This window comes from Microtus oregoni, unplaced genomic scaffold (genome assembly GCF_018167655.1).
Source record: "Microtus oregoni isolate MIOR12 unplaced genomic scaffold, Mior012 000016F_ref0000370, whole genome shotgun sequence".
Classification (NCBI taxonomy): Eukaryota; Metazoa; Chordata; class Mammalia; order Rodentia; family Cricetidae; genus Microtus; species Microtus oregoni.
In genome coordinates, this window is record NW_024543075.1 from 7,951,342 (window position 1) to 7,974,592 (window position 23,251).

Here is a 23,251-nt window from a genome sequence, read left to right on the forward strand (position 1 = left end):
CCATATCCCTTCCGGATGCTGGCCTTCATTGGGGAGGAGGGAGATTCAGAGCCTGGACTTCCTCTTGTGCCCGAGGATGGCATCTTCTGTTCTGTGGGGTCCTGTGGTTTTTGGGAGTGGCTCACGAGAAATGGCCCTTCCCCTGCAGAGGCAAGGGGACTTAATGAACTCATTTCTCAATATCATGTATCAATAAGCATTCTCAGAGTGGCCCCGATATATTGACATCTGACATGTTTCTGCTCTCCCAGAGCTGTGGAGGAGTGGGGTGTCAGTGCTGGAGATCCTCACGACTCAGTGTGCCAGGACCAGGAATTTACGAGTGCAGGGATGCTGGGTAGGGGCAAGGCCAGGGACAGTGCTTCTAAGCAAGCAGCCTTGGAGAAGGGACCTGCAGAAAGTGGTGTTGGGAGGGTTAATGGGCCAGGGTGTCACGTGAGGGGAGTAGGTGGGATCTGAGGGTGTGGCAGGTCTGGTTTTCAGTCGGGCTTTTACATAGACAGGTGGCAATAAGAGACTCAGGCGGGAGGGGTTGACGCTCTTATCATACTCAACTGAGGGAAGAGGTTGAATTCACCCATGGTGACCACTGGCTAGGGAAGTCTGCTATGGGAGCCCAGAACCGTGGGGTTCACTGTCTTGTCTCAGCTCTCCAGGCAGAACCACCGTAAGATCAGTTACTGGCCCCACTCATCCCAAGACCACCTCAGGATGCTCCATTTGAGTTAGCATCCCCAGCAGGCTCTCCTTCGGCCTCTTTCCTCTCATTCCTATGGGTCTCTCCATCTTTTCCATGGCACTCACAGCTCACATCCTCTCTCTGTCTTCATTATCAGGTGACATGGGAACTCCCAACCGCTGCACTGTGGATCTGCAGTGTGTCCCCAAAGGCTCCTGTGTTGCTGTCTTGGTCTCCAGTCTGGCACTACAGGGAGCTGGTATTAGCTTAACAGGTGGGGTCTTTAGCAGATGGAAGTTAAGTTATTGGGGTATATCCCTGGAGGCGATAATGGGGCACAGCCCCTTCTCTCTTCTCTCATCTGAACCCTCCTTCAATGTTCTTTGTTACTATAGCTCGAGTGACCATGGACTGAAACCCCTGACATTGAGCTAAATGCATCTTTATTCCTAAGTCATCTTCAGTATGTGTTATAGTGTCAGGAAGATGACTCACACAGCAGCTCCATGCCAGTCCTGGCCCAATCCCTCCAGTGTTCAAAGTCCAAGGTACCCCACTAACCAAGCCTGAGCCCAGGAGCAGGAGAGTGAGGCAAACACACTTCTGTCCACACACTGATTCTGTGCAGAGGTTTCAACACGGTGGTGGGAGGATGACCCAGAAAACAAAGTAAGCCAAGTGAAGTCCTGGGAATGTCCAAGGAGTCCTATGTCCTTGGTCTTGGCCGTGAAGGCTTGACTGGTTTCAGTATCTCCTTATCACTATGGGGAAAGCAAAGACAGATGGATGAGTCAGATATGGGTGTGGGGGCAGGCCAACGCCAATAGAGAAGGCAATAGAGAAGCAGTCAGATAGCCAAATGTGGCATGTTCAAAAGGTTCAAGGTTGTGCTGGAGCAAGAAGAAGCATAGTGCATGCATGCACGTGCGCGCGCGTGTAGTAAGCGCGCGCGCGCGCACACACACACACACAGCACAGAGGAGTAGGAGATGGAGAGATAAACTGGGAAGCACTGGGAAAATGGCCTTTGGAAAGTCAGGAATATGTGAACTCAACAATCAGAAGAAGAGAGTTCCAGAACAGCAGGTGGGGACAATACTAAGACACAGTCCTTAGTAAATGGCCTTATTTGTTTAACTCTACAGCTAGAGACACCGAACCAGCACCAGTACAGGCTGGGCACCTGAGGATGTAGACTGTCCGGGTCCTCTGACAGCAGTGGTCATTGTAGGGAAAGCCAGGGAGCAATGCCAGGTGAGATGGTGACACGGTCACATACCCCTTACCCAGGCTAACAGAACAGGCTACAGAGAGCAAAGGCCTAGCCTGGCTGCTTCTTCTTCGCCAGAGACCAGCTCAGACTACCAAGTGGATGCAGAAGGCCCGGTGCTGATGCTGACCGCCCCAGGGACAGATCCAGTGCATGCTCAGAACCTCCGCTGTGCACCCCAGGCACCAGAACCCGAACCTTGACCTCACTGACTCCTTAAATTCCACCCCCCACACTGAAGGCACAGGTGTCCTGCTGCAGCAGGCCCACATGGCACTCAGCCCTCTACCTTTTCAGCAAGTCTCACTTGTTTCTCAAACAGGGTCCCGGCATCTCTGGTATCTTCTGCTCCTTTTTCACAGCCCACAGGGCCCACAGCCAGTGTTTATCTGGTAGTCACGCGCCACAAACACTTAGGCTATGGCACCTGGGAGGCACTCTTCAAAGCTCCTGCCATCTTGTTCTCTCACCTGCTCGATGGTAGTTGTCCCATTTGGGCCATTTCTAGAAGTCATTATACTTCTCAAACACTTACATCTCCCTGCCCTCTGCCTGGGACTCTCCCCTCCTCGATTTTAGTGTGGCCATTGCCACCACACCCTTACTTCATGTCATCTGTCAGGGCTCTGGCCCTAAGAGGCAGCTGGCCACTCTGCCGGACACCTACTTGCTTTCTTTTGTGCTGTTGCGTAGTGTTCTCTGTTCATGTGTTGATTGCTGCCAGCATGCTTGGTGGATGAGAGCCAGGATGCTTGGCCACCTCTCCTCCATGCCTGTGACATCAGGGTTGGCAGTAGAGGTCTTCGAGGCATATTTCTTTTACAAGTGACTTTGACAAACATGGCCATGCCACACAGGCTTCAGTTAGTGTCAACACCCGTTTCTGCCACCCATATTTTTAACAGTGCAGCGGGAACGGAGAGAGGTGTGCCAGGCACAGACCTGAGCACAGCTGCTGCATCTTTCCTTGGGAATTGGAAGGCCATGTTCGTTCTCTTTCCCCTAAGTTTGGTATCTAGAAATAGAAGTCCGCGACAGCCCCTTCAAACGCACAGAAGATCTGAGTCTTCCAAGGGTTATGCGCACAGCTCCATCCGACCGTCCAACAGCGCCTGTGCTTGCTCCGCCTCGCTCTGGCCACCCACTCTACCTCTCTGCCCATCTTGAAATTTTCCCACGTTTCAAAATCAACTGAAGACAATCAGTTACTCTCAAGTTAGCTCATATGCCATTAATTAAGAGTTCAATGTCAATTTAGTTCTCTCTCTCCTCAGAGGTAGCATTTGTATACATGGAAACACACATCGTCAGTGTGTTCCTGATGAGTTCTGACAAATACATGAGCCCAGGTAGCCCACGCTGTTAAGAGTTATGCTGGGACATCCCTCAGGCCTCCTTCCCCGGCAGTTGCTGTCTGCACACCCCAAAGGCAGTTACTATTTTTTCCCTTGCCCTGATCAGCTTTGCTAATTGTAGAACTCGATTCCGTGAGTAAAAACCAGACAAGCTTTCCATGCCTGGCTCCCGTGCAGCATACAAGCAAGACAAGCTTGTGTGGCAGGCGGCTGCGGCTCATACTTTCCTGTCATGGGACATGCAGACAGGGACTAGATCTCGGTGGGCATACCTCCATGAATCCAGATTCCCTCACAAATGGACACTGGGCCACCCAACTGTTGATAATTACAAGTAATGCTCCTGTGAACAGTTTTCGTGCATTTGCTAAGAGTGAGAACGGGGTAAGAAGGCATGTGAGCACACCTTAGATGGCAGATGTTCTACCACTGGCTCACCAGTGTGCATGGCAGCGGTGCTCCACAGCCGCACAGACATTTGGTACTGTGAGCTTTCATCTCTGCCATCTGGGCCTGGGCACACATCTTTCATAATGGCCTTAATTTGGATTTCGCCAAAGACGCTCAACAATTTCATGCGCCTTCAGGCCAATTTGCACATACTGCTTGGTGAAGACAATGTCCTCTGCGTATATGTTGATGTCCTTGAATTTTCACATCCTGCTTACAAACTCTCCAATAGATGTTTTTGTAGAAATTTCTCTCCCTCTATGATCTGCACATTCATTTTGTTTTGGTTTAACTTGTTTGTTTTTGAAACAGGGTTTCTCTGTGTAACAGTCCTGGCTATTCTGGAACTCTCTTTATAGACCAGGCTGGCCGTGAGCTCACTGGGATCCACCTGCTTCTGCCTCCCAAGTGCTGGGATTAAAGGTGTGCTCCACCTCTGCCTGGCCCATTCATTTTCTTAATAGTACTTTGACTTGCAACAATGTTGGCAATTTCTTTCAGGACTTTATCTCTTGGGGATACATGAAACCTGCCTAGCTGGTCCCAGCATTATTCATACTTTTTCTTACAGCCACAGGATGTCAACTTTATGTTTAAACCTATTTTAGAGTTTATATTAATTTTTGTATATGGTGTGAATATGGCAGGAACCAAGCTAGGTACACTGCTGAAGAAGGTCATCCAGTTACTTTACTGTTGAGGTGTCTATTTCCCACCTAAAGATAAAATAACTGAAAGACGTATATTTCAATTATGTGTGCATTATGAGTGCTGTTTCTGTGGCGGCCAGAAGATGGTATCAAGAGTTCCTGAAGACTGTGGTGTTAACGGGTGGTGGTTTTGAGCTGCCTGACAAGTGTTCTGGGAACCAAACTCAGGTTCTCTGCCATAGCAGTGTGTACTTTAACCACGGAGCCATCTCTTCAGCCATCATGGGTCGCTGTTTTGAGTTTGGATTCCTATGACAGTGTCTTGGACACCATAATTTAAAGGAAGTTTTAAAAAACAGGTAATGCAAGTCATCCAACTTTACTTTTTGTCTGTCTGTCTGTCTCTGTGTGTATGTATGTATTTATGTATGTATGTATCTATCCATCCATCCCTTCACTATTTCGTACATACATATGATATTCTTTGAGGTACCAGAAGAAGAGGAATCAGAGTCCTCATTTTTATTTTCCAAGATTTCTTTAGATAGTGTAAGCTCTTTACAAATAACATTAGTGTTTGTTGGGAGTTTAAAAGCCTTGTTGAGCTGAACAATGAGAACAGCGTAGAGAGAACTGGCCTCTTTGCAGAATTGGCAGCTTTAGGGATAACGTACATCCATTTATTTTCTTGGTTTTGTTTATATAGTTCAGTGGAAAAGTGTTCCATATATTCCATTAATGCCAAATACTTTACACAGGACAATATTATAATTATTTTAAATTTGTTATTAACATCTGCTACCATACAATAATAGAACTTATAAATAACACCTTGTTGAATTAATGATTTAATATTTTCAAAACACTTTGAGATAGTCCATGTATCATATAACCTAAAAATAAAGATAGCTACATTTAATTCTTTCTTATATACTCCTATTTCAGTTTTCTATGGTATTATTTCTTTCATATTTTAATGTATGTGTACACGTCCATGCATGTGTAATTATGTGTAAGTACACGTACATACACACACACAGACACAACACACGGAGAGGGGTAGGGCCAGAGGTCAACTTTGGCTGACTTTCTCAATCACTCTCCACCGTAGTTTTTGAGACAGAATCTCTCACTGAACTTGGGAGTCACTGATTGGTTAGACTGGCTAGCTAGAAAGCACCAGGAATCTTCTTATCTCTGCCTCTCCAGTTGTGGGATTATATATGCACACTGTAGCCTGACTTTTTATAGCCGAGGGAGGCAGGCAGTTGTGTTTTCATGCTTTCTGACAAAGAATTTACCAATTGAGCTATCTCCTCTTTCTTTCAAAGTATGTATGTCTTATAGAAAACATTAAGTAGAGTCTGGCTTTTTTTTTTTTAGACAAGTCTGCTCATCTATGCCATTTTACTAGACTCTTATGAACATTTACATTTAATGTAATTATTGACATGGTTGGATTAGAGTCTTCCAACTCACTACTTTTTCATTCTCATTTCTTCTCCATTCTTTGGTTTTCTTTTCGATTTGCTTTTAAAATAAGCATTTTGTTTTGAGCTATACATCTTGGTTTTCAGTGGCAGACTAGTATTGCTAATATGCATCATGATTTATCACCGTCTATCCTTAAATTACCTCCCACTTGCTCACAAGAACATAAGAAACATATCACAATGCATTTCCAGTCCCCAGTCCTATCTTCTGTGCTACTCTTGTTACCTAGTTTACTTGTACATATATTATAAAACCCCAAATAGGGAGTAATACAAAATAAATTTTACTGTGAGTAGTTGATTATTTTAAAAATAAGAATGCTGAGAAGATATTCACTACCCTCGCCTATATATTTTCTGGGTCTAGTTATGCTCAGTGCTCTGGGAACACTCAACATTCAGCTTCCCAGTCGCTCTGCTTCTGGCTTCCAAACACACTCGTGATAGTATTCTGCATTAGGCTCAAGGGGACACCAGACTCCTGGAATTCCTTCTCTACACAGCTCCCTCTTCTCCAGCACTCTGCCCACCGACGGCAGTCAGCTGGGACAATAGACGCGTGACTGTAACAGACACAGCGGCCACAGCAGCAGTTTTAAAGGCAAAGCCTGAGAAAAACCCACATGACCACTGACAGTGGACAGGGAGAAAATGATGGACATTTGTAACAGGGATTCTCCACAGTAGCTTAAGAGATGGATGGTCTCTGTAGGACTCCAAATACCTGCTCTCATAAACACATGAATCAGAAGAAGCAACTCAGGAAGACACTGATATTCTGCTCATTTAAATGACAGGGAAGGTGTTGGAAAGGGGAGGGGGAGACTGGGCTGGAGCTGGCATTCATAGCACTGGCTGGCGCATGTGGCTTGTCCTTTGTTGTTTACATCCCGCATGCCCATGTGACTACTCTTTGGCCTGAGGTAACGTTTCATAGTAAGATAACAGAAGCACCCATCTCCTACCCACATACTCTAGAACTGCTCCAGCAAAGCTCCCAACACTGACGCTCCTGCATCCTGACAAACAACGACTCAGCAGGCACCTGTCATGTGACCTCTTTCCTCCCTGTTCAGAACAAGAGTGGGGGTATAGAAGAGACACTAACAAAGCTGGTGCCTGCACTCCGGAAGCCATGGGGACAGGAGTCCTGCTGTGTGCTCATCCTCTGGGGACATTACACAGTGTTCTGGGAGAGAGCTGGTACCCTGTGTTGTTCACTGTCAGGTTTACAGCTTCTGCCATGAGTCAGACACTGGGCTTTGTGCTTCGATAGGCAGGAGACCATTTCTAGACATCCCTGGCAGTGGGCAGGCTCCTGGGTTGCAGAGCAGCTGGCAGCACTATGGCTGAGTGAGGTAAAGCTCAGTGGAGGATCATGTGTCCCTCATCACTGCTTCCCCCAACTCAGTCTGTCTAGTACACGCTGAAGGATGCCTTAATACTGAGGAACTACCTATGAGGAGTAAACAAAGAGCAAAAGTCAGGAGCAGAGAGAGGAAACGTACAGGAAAGGGCTACACACAGGCTGACTGACTACAGGCCCCTGCAGAGTCGGGGAAGAGTAAGTGGGGAAAGATACGAGTGCATGCTGAGTTGGAAGACAAGCCACAGCGGCAGCCACACCATATCACTTTCCGTGGCCTCCCTAGGGGCAAGTTCTGACACTTAGAGACCTTCTCATCCTGGAGTCCAGCAGCCCCCTTTTCAAACAGCCACTTACATTTTAGAATTGTATATGCGTCTGCATGCGTGTGTAGGCATGGGCACGCCAGGGCATGAGCATGGAAGTCAGACAACAACCTGAAGGAGTTCCTTCTCTCCTTCCACCACGTGGTCCCAGGCATCTAACCCAGGTCACCAAGCTTGGCAGCAAGGACGTTTATCTGCCAAATCATCTCACAGGCACTTGGGGAGTCGTTTACTTGTGACCTATGACTTTACAGTATACAGGGAGATGAAGTTAGAGGTGGTGGGGTATTTTTTCCCCCAGTAAAAGTCATAATCGTTGCCAGTTGAGGGGACTTTCTGCCAATGCTTTCTGCACAGCTGCAGGGTTGTAGAAGTCACATTCCCTATAGCTAATAACACACAGCAAACACAGGAGAGACTTAGGGAGGCTCACTGGAGGTGCTAAACAGCTTCTCAGCATAGACGCTGACTATTCTCTGCCCTCCAGATCATGTAGACCTTAGTGCTGGGTTTCACCCTTGACTGTGTTTACTGGGAAGATCACATCGAGGTCATTAGCAGGTGGGCCTTGTGCTGGGTCACCACAACTTTCTATAGTACAACTACTGCACTCACTCAGGATGTCAGTGACTTGGGAGGTGTTAGGGCTTGAAGGAAGCCCTGCTAAAATGAATAAATCCAAGCCCCTCCCCCAGGACCTCAGAGCAAAGTACATTAGGAGATAGTCTTCTGTGAAGTGAAGAAGTTCAGAGGGTTCTGACGCTGGGCTCTGATCTGACCTGGCTGGTATCCTCAGGAAGTCAGAGAGATACTAGAGACAAGAAAAGATCACAGAAAGATGGCTGTAAAAGCTAGGCCTTGGAAGAAACCAGTCCTGTGGACACCTTTATCTCCAGAGTTCTGAGAAATTTTCTATCAATCCGCCCAGTCTATGGCACTTTTTATGGCAGTCAGAGGATAGAGAGATTGCCTGGAGTCATCAGGAGGTCAGGGACAGTGAAGGCACTGTCACCACACTCCACACCACACAGCCTCACCAATGGGTGCAACTCCCAAGGACTTTGCTGAGAAGGGCAAAGGTGGTGTGCTCGGTTCCCAGATATTTGGATAGGTACCTGCTAGGAGAGGTTAAAAAAGAGTGTGAGTAAAAAAATTCTAGACACCAAACAACAGAGTTAAGCATAGCTTCTTGGTAGCTGCAAATGCTGTTGCCTGGGCTTCACCTCAAGAGCCAGGCTGTGTACTTCAAGACAAGACAGGAAGTTAACAGTGGAGGACTGTAGTTGCAGAGGCAGTGGTTCTGGCAAATGTGTGAAGACTTTTCTGGGAAGGACAAACAAGCGTCTACCCACCCTAAATAGAGTGCCAACAATAAGCCAAAGAAATGACATCGCTCTAGTCTAGTTCGCTGAACCCATGATTTGGTGTTGCGTACAGGACCATGGTCTACTTACAAGTGACTCTATTTACTAAGGAAACAGTCTCTGTTAAGCATCATTAACTGTTTCTATAGTCTCTGGCAAGGATAGGCTTTGTGAATGCAGTCTTGCTAGCAACCATCAACTGCCTATAGATGATGTGGGATCCCCCTCTGTATGCTATGAATATGTTTTACTACCATTGGCTAATAAAGAAGCAACTTTAGCCTATAGCAGTACAGAATATAGCCAGGCTGGAAGAGATATATATAGAGAGAGTAGGAAGAGTCAAGGAGACACCATGTAGCTGACAAAGGAGAAGTACATGCCTGCTGGAACATTTACTGGTAGGCCATAGTCTCATGGTGATACACAGCTTAATAGAAATGGATTAATTTAAAATGTAAGAGCTAGCTAGAAAAACACTTAAGCTGTTAGTCAAACCTTATTGTAATTAATATAGTTTCTGTGTGATTATTCGGGTCTGAGTGGTTGAAAAATGAAAAAGCAGTTTCCTTCTACAAAAGGAGCACCTATTTGGAGCAACTAATCCACATAAAAACTCAGAGAAGTTGGGAAAAAATTCTAGACACCAAAGAACAGAGTTAAGCATAGCTTCTTGGTAGCTGCATTTTTTTTCAGATAGTCTCTGTTTGCTGGCAGCAAGCAGAGGCTTCTCCTTTATGAGAAGTCTTCCTGACTCATTGTTAACAGGAAAAAAATTGCATAGCTTCTTTAAGATCTGGCTTCCTGGTTCGTGCTGGCAGCAAGAACTGGTCTGGTCCTGTTACAGAGCATTTAAATGGGGTATGTGCACACCATGTTACAAATTGCTTAGTGGAGACATAGACCTGCTGTGTCACTGGAGCTGGGGCAGTGAGTATGGCTCACAGGGACAGTGAACATGCCTCTGCCATGTTGTATTAGGCGGAGCAAAAGTCTTTAAAGAGACAGTAAAAGTAATATCAAAGAGTACAGTCATAGAATAAAGAAGTAAAGAAAAATAAGCCACCTAAAGATAGAATATACACAGAGAGTCTAGATTATGCATATTATTGTGTTTTCTTTGAATTTTTTAGCTGCAGAGAGATAAGTATCTGGGGGCTGCTAATTTAAAACAACATAAAGGTATCTTGACTTCAAAATGTGGGTCTAAGGATATGTTTCTTTAAAATAGAGGTGATGCTTTTGTTTCCACAGAAGATGAGAACCTGTGGATTCCTTCCAGGCTAATGTGTTTTGATGGAACAAGACCCCCTGAAAAGTCTCCGTGAACTAATAAAATACCTCACCCTACAAACAGCAAGAAGCAGTTTGGAGAGAACAACACCCAAATTCCCAAAATGACTCTTTATAAATGTTTATTTTCATTTAAAGAGGCTTGGTTGATTATAAATGGTTAAATGGTTATAGTCAATCTCTTTCTAAAAAAAAGAAGGCGGGGAGATATGATATAGAGATGAATACTTTGCATTGGTATGGATGTTGGTCTATTGATACATATTTAAGGTTGATTTTGTTACAGTGTGTATATGTATTCCTGCTCTTGTTTAAGGTATTATTTGTGTAGCTCATTTAAAAGTGTATTTATATAATTAAGAAATACAGATTAATAGACAGTCATCTATAATAGTCAAACTGTAGGCACGTTAGTTAGGTTTCCTAGATATACAGAGATATATTTCAGTTAGACTGACATCTTCAACACTTCCACAGACCTACAGAATATAGTATTTAAAATGTTTTAAGAACTTAGGACTTTTCATGACAATGAGACACATCTGCTCCTGGCAGCACCAATCTATTTCAAGAGGAAGATGGGCATTGAAGAGGCTCCTTATGGAATCTGTTAGTCATTTAGGCAAGAAACTTCTCTTGCCTTGATGGTTTGCTGTATAAACTGGACATGCAGGACCCACAGAAAAGTGACTGTTAAATTTGCCTAAAGAAGGTGAGACAGACCTTCAGGGTTCCTGCTTCATGAAAGAGTCTGCCAGACATTCTGCAGGACACAGAAGATAGTGACTGAAGAGACTGACAATTTAAATTTCTGGTTTCATGGAAAACTCTGCTGGATACTATGGGCCGTAGGCTGAAGATGGATGCTCCAATGTTACAGAAGAACTTTGGGTGACTGTCCAGGCAGCGAGATGTCTCTCTAAATCTAGAACGTTGGAAGTGGCTTACAGTGCACTTCCTGTTTACTTAGGTGATATTATATCCTTCTGGGGTCTTTAAAGAGTTGAAGAGTAGATAGTTAAAGTTTTCCATAAATTAAATATAAATATTGTAACTGTAATTCTTGCTTGATACCTATTTTTTATATGTAATATTACTATGTTAAAGTTAAAACCTTCCTTTTAATTTAGATAGAAAAAGGGGGAGATGATATGGGATTCCCTTCTGTATGCTATGAATATGTTTTATTATTATTGATTAATAAAGTAGATACTTCGGCGTATAGCAGGGCAGAATATATCCAGGCTGGAAGAGATATATAGAGAACATGGGTGGAGTCAAGGAGACACCATGTAGCTGCCAAAAGAGAAGGACACGCTGACTGGAACCTCACCATCAGTAAGCCACAGTTTCATGGTGATACACAGATTAATAGAAATGGGTTCATTTAAGATATAAGAGCTAGCTAGAAATACACTTAAGCTATTGGCCAAACATTATTGTAATTAATATAGCCTCTGTGTGATTATTTGGGTCTGAGCAGCCGGGAAACAAAAGAGCAGTCTCTGCCTACACACAGATCCTTAAGGGAGGAGAGGGGTTTTGTGAGCCCCTCCCTGCTCCATGACAGAACACAAATGGACCCGGTCTTATGCAGGATTTCTATTGAATATTCAAAATGGCCATGGCCATGTCATGCCTAGAGGACAATGTCCTACAATGGGGCAGCAGCTTCCCCTCACCATGGCACCGTACTTCCCAGTGCCTTTGTTAAACCCTCGCAGCCTCAAAATCATGAGGCAGAACTCTAGTATAAGACTGTTACACAGAGCAGGCAACCCCGAGTCTCTCCTTTGCCTTCTGAACCACACCTCACAGCCAGAGTCAAAACCTCCTGTGGATGTGGGGCTGCTAGAGCAGAACAGGAGGCTATGCCGGTCTTGTACTTAAGGGCTCCGTAGAAGCCGCAAGTGTTGGCCTCAAGGCCCATGTATCATCCCAGAGGCCAACCTAAAGTCAAGTGTTACTTTGTGGGGTCACGAGTGGTCAGGCCGGTCAGCCGGCTAACACAGTTGGTGCATCTCCCTCGATGCACTAGGTTTCCAGGGAAGCCTCCTGAGGAGCAGGGCAAGGCTGCTCGGTTGTCAGTTCATGGTCAGCCCCAGGCTAAAGCTGGGAGCAGCATCCCCCTGCCTTTACCCTAGCAAGGCCGGCTTTTTAAGACAAATTGGACCATTAACTAATATTGAAATGAATCAGCTTTAACACAAACGACACCCCCCACACACACCCTGGTGAAATACTGAAAACAAAAGTCTGTTTTCTAAGGAGAGAAGCAGGTATCATGGCCTCTTGCTGTCTTCAGGTGGAGAGGTGATCCCGGCCAGGTGTTCGGTATGAGCCACCATGGCTGGCCATGCAGGGATCCCTGACGAAGGCTGTAGTGCACATCAAAAGGTGTTAATGGTTTCAATATTTATCTGCTGCAGGGAAACACTCGAAAAAGAAGACTGGAAAAATATTCTGCTAATGCCTGTGTCTTTGCCATTAAAATGAAAAGCTTAATGCATCTTATAATCAGAGGACAATTTGCAAATCATTAAGAGAAATGTAAAATTCCATTAAAATACAAATCAAGAGACTCTCCCTGGACTAATAATCTTTTTGATATTATTTTGCATTTCACCATTTCTGTCCCGATACCCGGGCCCCGCAAATGATCAGCTCTTGAGCACACTATTTACCGCCGCCTACTTCTTTAACGAGAGATGGAGGGAAGAGGGATCTGCTATTCAGAGCAGGTACTAATGAAGAATTCCATATATTCTGAAATTTAATTAAAACCCCAAAGATTTCAAATTAGATGCAATTTGAAATGCCTGGGGCAGAAATACATGCACTCGCGTGGCGAGGGTATCACACTGAAAGCTGATACCGTAATTGGTCTTGATGTATTTTTGTGTTGCTGGGCTGAAGCACAGAACTCATAACCATATAAAAATTCTCTGTAGATTACCTGCTCATTGAAAATGCCATCACTCAGGTAGGCCGCTACTAAATTACCGTGCTACTGAGATGCACAAAGTGATTCGCAGAGTACAGTGGCACAGCTGGTCGACGCTGCCAATGAGTTATGCATGCGTCAACGCCGCCTTTTTTCTTAGTAAAATATGCTCAGTTGAATATTAAAATATAATTGGCATTCAACCTAAGTAGCTTAAACCATTTTGTTATCTTCTTTTAAACCGATTTGGCTCCTCCACGGTTATTTTCAAGAATGCGACGCACAAACTAATGATAGCATCGCATTCGGCTAGATTTGTGCTGTTTTACATTCGGCATAAATGGGTACGCTTTCCACAGCCTGCCAGGGCTGGCCTTTAATATTCGCTGCTCTTGAACATCAAAGGCCCAATTCTTGGGGAAGGAAAAGGGGGGGATATGCCATTTATGTTCGTTCTTGCATATTTTATTCCGAGAAGAGGAAAGAGATGCGAATTTCTATGAAAAGTGTGTCTTGGCTGCAATAAGCCCGTCTGTCACCCTGGCTCAGTTGCTAGGTCTTCCCAAAGCCATTTACTTAAGGAAGGGCTCAAGAGGAATATCACACTGCTTGGAGGGGTTACAAGGGGCAGAGGAACCCAGTCCAAGAAGGAGTGTTTGTTTACTTTTTTATTTAAAGGCAGACAAGGTGCACACGTGAGATCATAGCCAAGTTTATGAATGGGTTCCCTTCACACAATACGCATTTGTGCCCTAATTAACAGTAGTCGTCAAGGAAAGAAAAGTAGTTGCCATAGTAACAGACGGGATATGTTCAACCTGGCTGAGGGACAGGGCTCACCTGCGACTCCCAAGTACTGTCAATGCCTGCCTGAACACTGGAGGAAGCAAACCTCCAGGTGAACTGAGCAAACAGCAGAAAGTACTTATGAGCATTTGAAAATGCTTTTTCCCTGTTTTGTCCTTCAACTTTTTCAGAAGTAATTTACTATACGGCATAAAAACATGGCCCAGGGCAGGACACACCTGGTGAGCTCCCAGGGTCCACAGTCCTGGGGGTTTTCCCAGCATCACAAAGCCGTCAGCCATTCTGGTGGCTACTGACCCTGGGAAGGAGGGATGCTTTTTTACTCTAAGGATCTGACTTTTCCTTCTGCGAGAAGACAGTGGGCCTTTAGATAAGAGACTCATAAATCTCATATTTCAAGACTGAGTGAACATAGGGATTCAGCTAAAACTCAGCAAAACATTTAAATTAAGGAAGAGTTTTTACACTTCTGTCTCCTACCATTAATTTTTTTGACATTATTCTTAACTGTATACCAATACTTAATATAATGATAATGTACAGTCCAGTTCTATATTTAAAATATTGATAATATGTAGCCCAATTCTATGCATGCTTTAGTAAAATATTCATTTATATAGTTAATATATTCCACTACAATTCCAAAAATTTAAATGACTAAGATTATCTGTAATATATTAACATACAATATTCTAGGATAACGAACTAAAAGATCTGACTAGTCTTTTTGGGAATAGCATATGTTTATCTGGTCCTAACAGCAGGGAATAAAACTTTAAAAACCCCTTTTGAAGTGAAAAGTCTGCCTTGCTTTCAAAAAAAAAATAGTGATTTGATAGATCATTTGTGTTTTCAGAGCTCGTCTCAAATGTAAAAACTTCTACAGAATGCAGTGAGACAATGTCTGTCTTTTCATGTAGAAAACTGAACATCGGCTGCCTCTGGAGAAGAGCCACACCTGAGGTCCAGCATCAGGATTCTGCAGACAGTCCCTCTACGGGCTGACATAACCAAAGGGGATTTAATTTTCATAGACACTTTCAGAGATTCATTGAGGAAAATCTAGAGGCAAATTGTAGCTTTTCCACAAAAGTAGCACTCACAATATGACTGGGGCAGGGGTCCTTGGGATCATCAGCTTGAACGTGATTGGCTTTTGCACGCTCTTCTGTACCACCTGCTAGACTTGGTTGGGTTGCATGGTGGAGCCCTGCCTCTTGGGGCAGAGGCCTATACAGGCTCATGGAGACCTCTGAAGACCTTGGGGATCAAAGCCTGGACTGCATCTTTAGCTACAGACCCAGCTCTCTGGTTGCTAGGTTCCCTAGTGCCTTAGCAACTGCTGACTGGTCATGGGCTCTTGTGCAGAGAGGCATCCTGAACTCCCACAATTTCTTGGGGGGTCTGGCTGGTTGTGATTTTGCCCTGAGATGGCATTGAGTGTATGCCAGCCTTCAGTGATCCCAACACTGGGTCTACCTTACATCATATTAATGGAAATCCAGGCTCAGAAGCAGCCTTCCTTCTCTCTAACTGCTTCTGGACACCCCATGATAGTTCTGGTTAGCTGTGGTAACCCTCAACAACTATGGTCTCCTAGTCATGATCTTGAGATTCCCAGGACATCTTCTAAAACACTGCAGTGACTTGGAAGTAACTGGTAATACACAGCACCTTAGCTAACTGTTCTCAAGACAAAAACAAATGCCCATGTCCTTGGTCTGCTACGTGCACACTCCTAGACGTATGTACACACCGCCCAGAGCTTCACCTGTCAATAAATGGCAGAACACCACCCCTTAATGTGCCACTGTTACAGGTTCCAAAAAATTATCAGGGACTATCAATGCAACACAGGGTGAAACATGCCGCAGAAAGAACTCAGGAGACTTGGAAACCATTTTCTTTTTTTGCAGGGGACACTGTTGGGGACTAAACTCATGCCCTTGCCAGACAAACACTGTAGTATGGGCAAAAACTGTATTACTGTACTGAGTCATCTCTATGCCCCAGAGCTAGCTCAACAGTTTCTTGTAGAGCATAATTCTCAGGTATGGTATGTGTTTGTCCATTAGGAGTTTGGTGTCTTCTGGGGAAGGGCAGCCAATGCCGACAGAACTTTGTAAACACGTAGGGAGCCCGAGCAGCCTGTGATCTATAGGACCAGTCCTGCAAAGACACAGCCAGAGGGGATCAGAAGACCCAGAGGCTCTCAGGGATGTCTCCCCTGAAATGCTGCTGATCTGGGATTCCCCTCTGTATGCTGTGTATATGTTTTATTATCATTGGTTAATAAAGATTACCATTAGTAAATAAAGACGTTGCTTCCAGCCTAAGACAGGGCAGAGTAAAGCCAAGTGGGAAATCCAAACAGAGATGTATAGAGAGAGTAGGTGGAATAACAGAGACACCATGTAGTTGTCAAAGGAGGACACACAAGAATCTTTTTGGTAGGTCATAGCCTCATGGCAATACACAGATTAGTACAAATGGGTTAATTTAAGATGTAAGAGTCAGTTAATAAGAAGCCTGAGCTAATAGGCCAAACAATATTGTAATTAATATAGTTTCTGTGTGATAATTTGGGTCTGGGCAGCCATGAACAAATGAGCAATCTCTACTTATATGCTGCCTTCTAGCAATACACCTGGGAACTCTAAATCAAGAGAACCCCCTCCCCAATTATCAACACTGGAGCACACTGGGCTGGATGCGACTTGGATACTCAAATGCTCAGATGTCCTGGGCTGTCAGTCAGCCAGGAGAATGGATGGAAGGCTCATGGGGAGGTTGCTACTGGTACAGTCCCAGAATCAGGTACCATCAGGAGCCTCTGGACCAGTGGTTCTCAGGCTTCCTAATGCCACAACCCTTGAATACAATTCTTCATGTTGTGGTGATCCCCTAACCATAAAATTACGTCATTGCTACTTCAGAACTGCAATTTTGCTAATGTCATGAATCATAATGTAAATATATGATTTTCCAGGGTATCTGATAAACGACCCCAGTGAAAGGGTCGTTCGACTCCCTCAAAGGGGTCTCCCTTATCCTTCCTTCACCACCGTATAGGCCAGGCTAGCTGGCTCAGTAGCTTCCAGTAATTCTCCTGTCTCATCAGAAATTACAGGAGCACTGGAATAACAGGTATGAACCACTTCATCTGTCTTATGTGTGGACACTTGGAATCTGATCCCAGTTAGTTAGGCTTGAATAACAAGCACAGCACCCACGGAGCCATCTCTCCAGCCCATAAGTCTCTTTTTCTAAAAACAGGTTGAAATGGACAGATCAGGACCAAATCATGAGGAATATGGAAACAAGAAAGCAAAACAAAAACAATCCACAACAAACACTGCTCCTCAACCCCCAAGAAAAAAAGACATGCAAAAGCATAAGACAAATCCAGAAATCAAAATGCACAGAAAATGGAGCAGGTAAAGGAAATTTAATTCCATATCAAAGTGGACCCATTCTTCCTGCTCTGTACAGATTGGTCTAGGGTCCCCCAAGTTCCAGAGGACACTGAGATATCCCAGTATGCTTTTGGTGAGACTTTCCTTCTGCTCTTTCCTTGGCATTACAAGATACAAACTGGACACATGTGGAGTGGACCCAATTAATTCCATGTAAGCCAGGGTGCCCTAACCAACCCTAGCCCTCCTTCTCCAGGCTGTAAAATCTGCACACCTGGTCTTTGCCCAGGAGCAAATGACTACACTAAATTAAAAACACCTGGCCTGCACATGCTAGGGCGTGGGAAACCCTGGTCCCCACAGCAGCCACTAACTATCAGGGGCAGGCCTAGTCCAGGCAACCTTGGAAGCGGACAGCCTGGGTCTTAGATTCCTAACACACCAGGAGGAAAAAGCCTCCTGCAGAAGAAGCCTCGCCCTATCTAATTCTGCCAGGGCGAATTCTGTCTGTCTGGAAGCGCTCACCTATACTGCAGAGCTGGGGGTGGCCCATGGCTTCACTCTATTCTGATGGTTCTATCTATCTTCCTGGCTCCAAAGATCCACAAGAACCTGCTGGCACAGGGCACTGCCATTGTGTGGGCCTGGTGTGGGCTCTTGAAGTGCTGGGGACATGCTTGGGGATTCTTGGGATCTGGCACCTCAGTCAGGAGTCCACTGATATGCACGGGAGTGGCAGAGAGTGTGGCAGGGATCCTCTGCATCTCTTACTGCCGAGGAATCCCTGGCTCTTCTAGTGCCACTCTTGGCGGGCACCCTCCGCTGACCATGAGATCACACTCACACCACACTTCAGGTCACTGGCCTGGTCTGTGTAAGGGCGAGGTACAATCTGGACCCTGGTGGCACCAGGCCAGCAGACCCCACTGTCTGTCTGGCTTGCCAAAAGTGAGTCATTTCCTCACAATTTTGGTCTCTACAGTTTTCTTTAAGTCATAAAACCATCTCAGGAAAGGTTAGGATTTTACAGGCTCATTCTTCATCTACTACCTCATGGGATTATGGAGATAGCTCTGCCTCTATAAGATAGTTTTCTATCCTGAGACCCTGAACTGTAGTGCATTCTCTCTCTCTCTCTCTCTCTCTCTCTCCCTCCCTCCCTCCCTCCCTCCCTCCCTCCCTCCCTTCCTCCCTCCCTCTCTCTCTCCTGTTCATCAGGCAATAACCCCATAGGCACACAGTGGTTGGACGTGTCTGACTCTGCTCTCACTTCCTTGGGCTCCATAGCAACAGATGCCCCCGGTGCTGGGCAGTTGGAAGTGTTCAACAGTCACACGCAGTCCCTTCAGTCACTGCTCTCAGTCCCCCCACAAAGCATGGGCAAGTACACAGACAAATTCTCTTCCCCAGTGGGTGAACGATGAAGGTGTGGTCACTGGATACACAGTGTTCTGCAGATACCCATCCACCTCTCCCAGAAACCCCTTAACAAATTCTGGCACCCCTGCTGGGCACAGCCTTCCAAAGACAATCCTAGACAACACAGGGGTGAACAAGGTGCCCATTCATTCCAGCTGTTCTTTCAGTTTATTTGTATAAAGTAGATTCTCATGTTTTAGCCCCTCACTTGTCTGACCTCGTTTGTGAACCTGGTCAGGCAGCAGCCTGAACTTAGAGGGCTTCTGACCTTGTTTTTTTTTTTTTTTTTCCTCCAAATTCTCCAATTTCAAGTGTGAACTGAAAAGCAGGAACAATTCAAACATCCCTAAATTATAATTAGAAAACACCATTCTGAACCTCAAGATTGCTTCACCATAGTTAAAAAAAATATTATAGTTTCCCCTTAAGGAGATACACGTATTTGAACGTGTATGTCTGAAAGTGAATATATACTAATTTATATGGAATGATTTCTTATAAAAGTCAGTATGCAGACGAAATTTCTGCTATAGGTCCGGAATGATCTTAGCTGCGGTAATTAATTCCTGTGCTGAACAGATCCAAACAAGCTTTAGAAGAAATGAGATGTTTCCTTAGATTACCAGGAGACCTTCAGTGCCCTTAGCCAACTATATTTAAGCAATTCATTTAAAATTCATCGTTTAGAACACATACATGGTAAGCTGGAGAAATTAAAACTTATCTGGGAAGATGCAGTGGTGGAGTGGCCTCTGAAGTCACTGTTACCAAGTCACTTCACAGAAGTGGCTAACTGTCCAGATAGAGAGCTCATTCTCTGTGCAGTTGGCAGGCAGAGAGTTCAAACTAACAATAAGCTTATTGAAGAATTTACTGCCATTCAGATGTGTTCCCATTTAAACCTTTCAGCCAAGCCAGAGTCAAGAGTTGATCTGCATGCATCATTTTTACTGCTTTTGCCAAGAATTATGGGACCATGTGCCAAAACTAACACAACCACTCGGAGTGGGCGGGGTCGTGAGCTCTTAGCCTTCGGCCTTCAGCTTGGCCGCATGCCGCCTATGTTTAGACGGAGTGAAAATTCCAAGCCTGTGTAGTCAGTAAACGAGCTGTGATGTCAGCCATAGTTAATAAGTCAGGCTCCCCAAAGGGAGCGCGGTTACCGACCTTGCTGGAACACAGGGTGATGGAGAGCGGGCAAGGGGAGCCCCTCTGTGGCTGCAGGTTCATGGAAATAGGCTTCTAGCCAGGCTGTGCACTGCACCAGGGGTTCTGGCGGTCCCTCCGGCCCACCGAGCAACTCAGGACTAGCTGGGGCCTCTGTGGGGCTGCAAAAGGGATAAGAAGCCCAGTTACCACACACATGAAAAGCATACCTACTGCAGCTAATGGAGGGAGACTGTTGGCCACTCTTCAGGCTGAGTCTTTGCCAGACGCACAGAGACCTCCAGATAACAGAAACGACCACTAAGGGACGCTGGGTGGGAAGGCACTGCAGTCAGTCCCTGTATTTACTTTTCCAGCCCCAGGCTTATTACAGGCAGGGAGGGTTCAAAATGTGGATTCCAAGTTTCTGCAGGCATAGTGCCCGGGGATGGGAACCAGGAACCGACACACAGGAACATCCCATGCCCCGGTTTAGGGCTTGAGAGTCAGCATCATCAGCTAACCACCGCCCAAACTATTCTCCCCAAACATCAGGTAATCAGACTGCACCATCCACATCCCACATCTCACCCTGAATCCCCACAGCAGAAGGGGACCGGTCGCTTCTCTGGGCCACACCTTTGGAAGCTCCTTAGAGTATACTGACCCATGTTCCCTAGCACCAGTGGCAAGTGACATCACCGTAGGAGTTTAGTGCTTCGAGGCTAGTGGGGGTGACTCCTTCTTGCCTGGGGTGTCTAGCTGGAGGTGCTTAGTAACAAATCCTCCTGCTCACTCTCTGCGGTCCCCCTCCTTCAGCTGATGCCCTGGCGTTTAAAACTGAAATGTTCATAGCCGTTTTGAACGGGCTTTTGCTGCTCCTCCACAGAGACGTCTTCTGTTCCCTGATTTGGCCCTGCATGGAGCCCACTGTTCATGCTCAGTTGGGGTCTGCCTTTGAGGCTGTGCTCTACAGGCTAAGAGCTCACGCTGCGAGGGAAGGCCACTTCTGTGCTCTGGGCTCTGAGCCTGGAGTTTTATGGCAGACTCAGTTTCTGTTTCAATTTTCTGGGATCCACACCCAGGAGGCACAGACACTGGATCTGATTTCTCTGGTGAGTTTTCTCCTTCTCTTCATTTCCAGCTCTAGACAGCAGCAGCTTCTGTATGACTTTCTTGGGCCTGGACGGCACAGCTTCTCTGGGTCCTTCAAAGTTCTCATGGCAAGGCGGAAAGGCCTGGATGGTGTAGAGGTGTAGATTCCTTGGACTGTGAATCTCACCAACCTCTGTTGGCTCCTGTGTCCTGGGAGGGACCATTCACTCCACAGGTTTGTGTCCACACATCTTGGTAAGGAGGGGAGGCCTTCAGTCAGCTTTGGAAATGGGGCCCCCCATAGGTGTGACAGGGCCTGGACTCTAGGCCTGGCTGCCTATGTGAAGTTGGTGGAGAGCAAGATGGGTTCCACAGACAGAAGTCACCAGAGCTGCCAGGGGTAGGGATGAAGACAACAGTTTTGGATAAAGACTAAAGCAGAAAGCAACAGGTCAGAGCTTAGAGGTAGGGCAGGAAGGTCTCAAGCCACAGAGGAGCTGGTTCCCAGAGCAAGCAGGGTCAGACGGTCCTATGGCGGGGTGTCCCATGAGCATGACAGGGAAGGTTTTGATGGAGGAGATGCAAGGAGCTGGTGTGCGGCTCCTTCCTTGTGTATTGAAGATCTGACTCTCATAGGCAGTGGCAGGCTTACAGCAGGGTGAACAGGCCTGTGCAGGTGTGTAACTGCTTAGGACAGTGTCTTGGTGGGAGCCTCTGTGTCTCCACTAAGTCCTTGTGTATTTCAAAGAAATGAACTTCCAGGCTAGGATGCAGGGCAGGGTTCCTTTGTATTGTTTTCAGAGAGAACCGGAAGTCATTCAGAAAAGGCCTTAGACGCATATGAACAGAGGACGGATGGAGAAAGAAGCCATAATGCATGAGGTTACGGGGCAGGAGTGGACGGCTGAGAGGAGACACCAGGCCTGGGAGGACGGGATAATACCTCAGTGGCAAAGGACTGCCACACAAGCACGGCGATCTAAGTCAGACTCTCAGTGTCAAAGTGAAAAGGCTGGGACCGCAGCATGTGCTTGGACTCTCAGCGCTGGGGACGGGAAGACAGCCTAGCCTGCACGGTGAGTGCCGACCCAGTGAGACATCCTAGGGTCTAAAGAAGATGGACAGCACCTGAGGAGTGACACCAGAGATTGTCCTCTGTACCCCTAACCCCTACACACACACACAACCGGGCCCTGAGCTGCCCAATCCTGTGGATATCACAACTGCTGTTTCTGAAACCGCTAAGCGGGGCCTCATTCCGCCCTGCGCCCCAACAAACAGGTATGATGTCCCTCCCCACTGCCGCCGCTGCCTGTACACCCCAGGTGGGCCCCAGGGATGACAGCTCACTCTGCATGCAGACTACAGGCCTCTCTTGGGAGTCTCCTAGAGAGATGGAACTGTCTCATTGCCCTGATTGCTTTCCCTATTAGCACTGTCTGATCGTGGGAAGGGAAACTTCTGCCCGTGCCTGGCTTCGATATTACTCAATTTTAGAGATACATGCTCCGTCATTTTATTCTTCCTCTGTTGCTCACTAACCAAGGGGATGGTGTGTCGAGGATGTCTAAAGGAAGAGATGGAGAAATACATAATGCACTTTGCCCTCCTGGTCCCTGGCAATGATGAGGGCGGGGGAACTGAGGGAATAGGGAATAGGTGTGGTGTCTGCGGGAGGCAAGCAGGTCCCTTTAGAGCAAGGCAGCCAGCAAGGAGCCCGTAGTCTTCAGGGTTCACTCCACCTGCTCAGACAGGCAGTGACTAAAATCCACGTCTATGTTTACAGACTCCCAACCAAGGACACGGGAGGGGTGGGACTGCCTTTAGGTCCTGTACAAACTACCACCTTCATAAACACGAGTGGTGGTGGAGTGGGGTAGGTTTAGATAAAACAGGTAGTTAAGGCCAGGTTAGTGTGGGTGCTGATGGGTGCTGCACACCGGGGTTCTGATGGACATCAGTGTTCACCGTATGAGGAAACATTTTAAAGCACGAGTCTGGGCCTTCTGTATTTCTCAGCGACGGCTCAGAGGCCTCTGCTGCCCATGTTGGCCTGCCTTCCACCTTCCAGAGGGCAAGCCGTGTTTCCCAGCATTTCCCACTCTTAAAAGGATATGTGAAGAATTTTTATAGTACTAAAATTCATCTTAAATTGATTTTTTATGCTTGTGCTAAAGA

The 23,251-nt window shown here is 46.1% G+C and overlaps 1 protein-coding gene across 1 annotated transcript in view; it reads right to left on the reverse strand.

The window, feature by feature from the left end:
* Mgmt (O-6-methylguanine-DNA methyltransferase) overlaps positions 1–23,251 on the reverse strand; it is a 237,415-nt gene that overhangs the window by 28,787 nt on the left and 185,377 nt on the right. Inside the window, exon 3 of the mRNA XM_041667076.1 lies at positions 20,000–20,160. Within this exon, the coding sequence (XP_041523010.1) occupies positions 20,000–20,160 (161 nt within the window). The remainder of the gene's footprint in view (positions 1–19,999; positions 20,161–23,251) is intronic.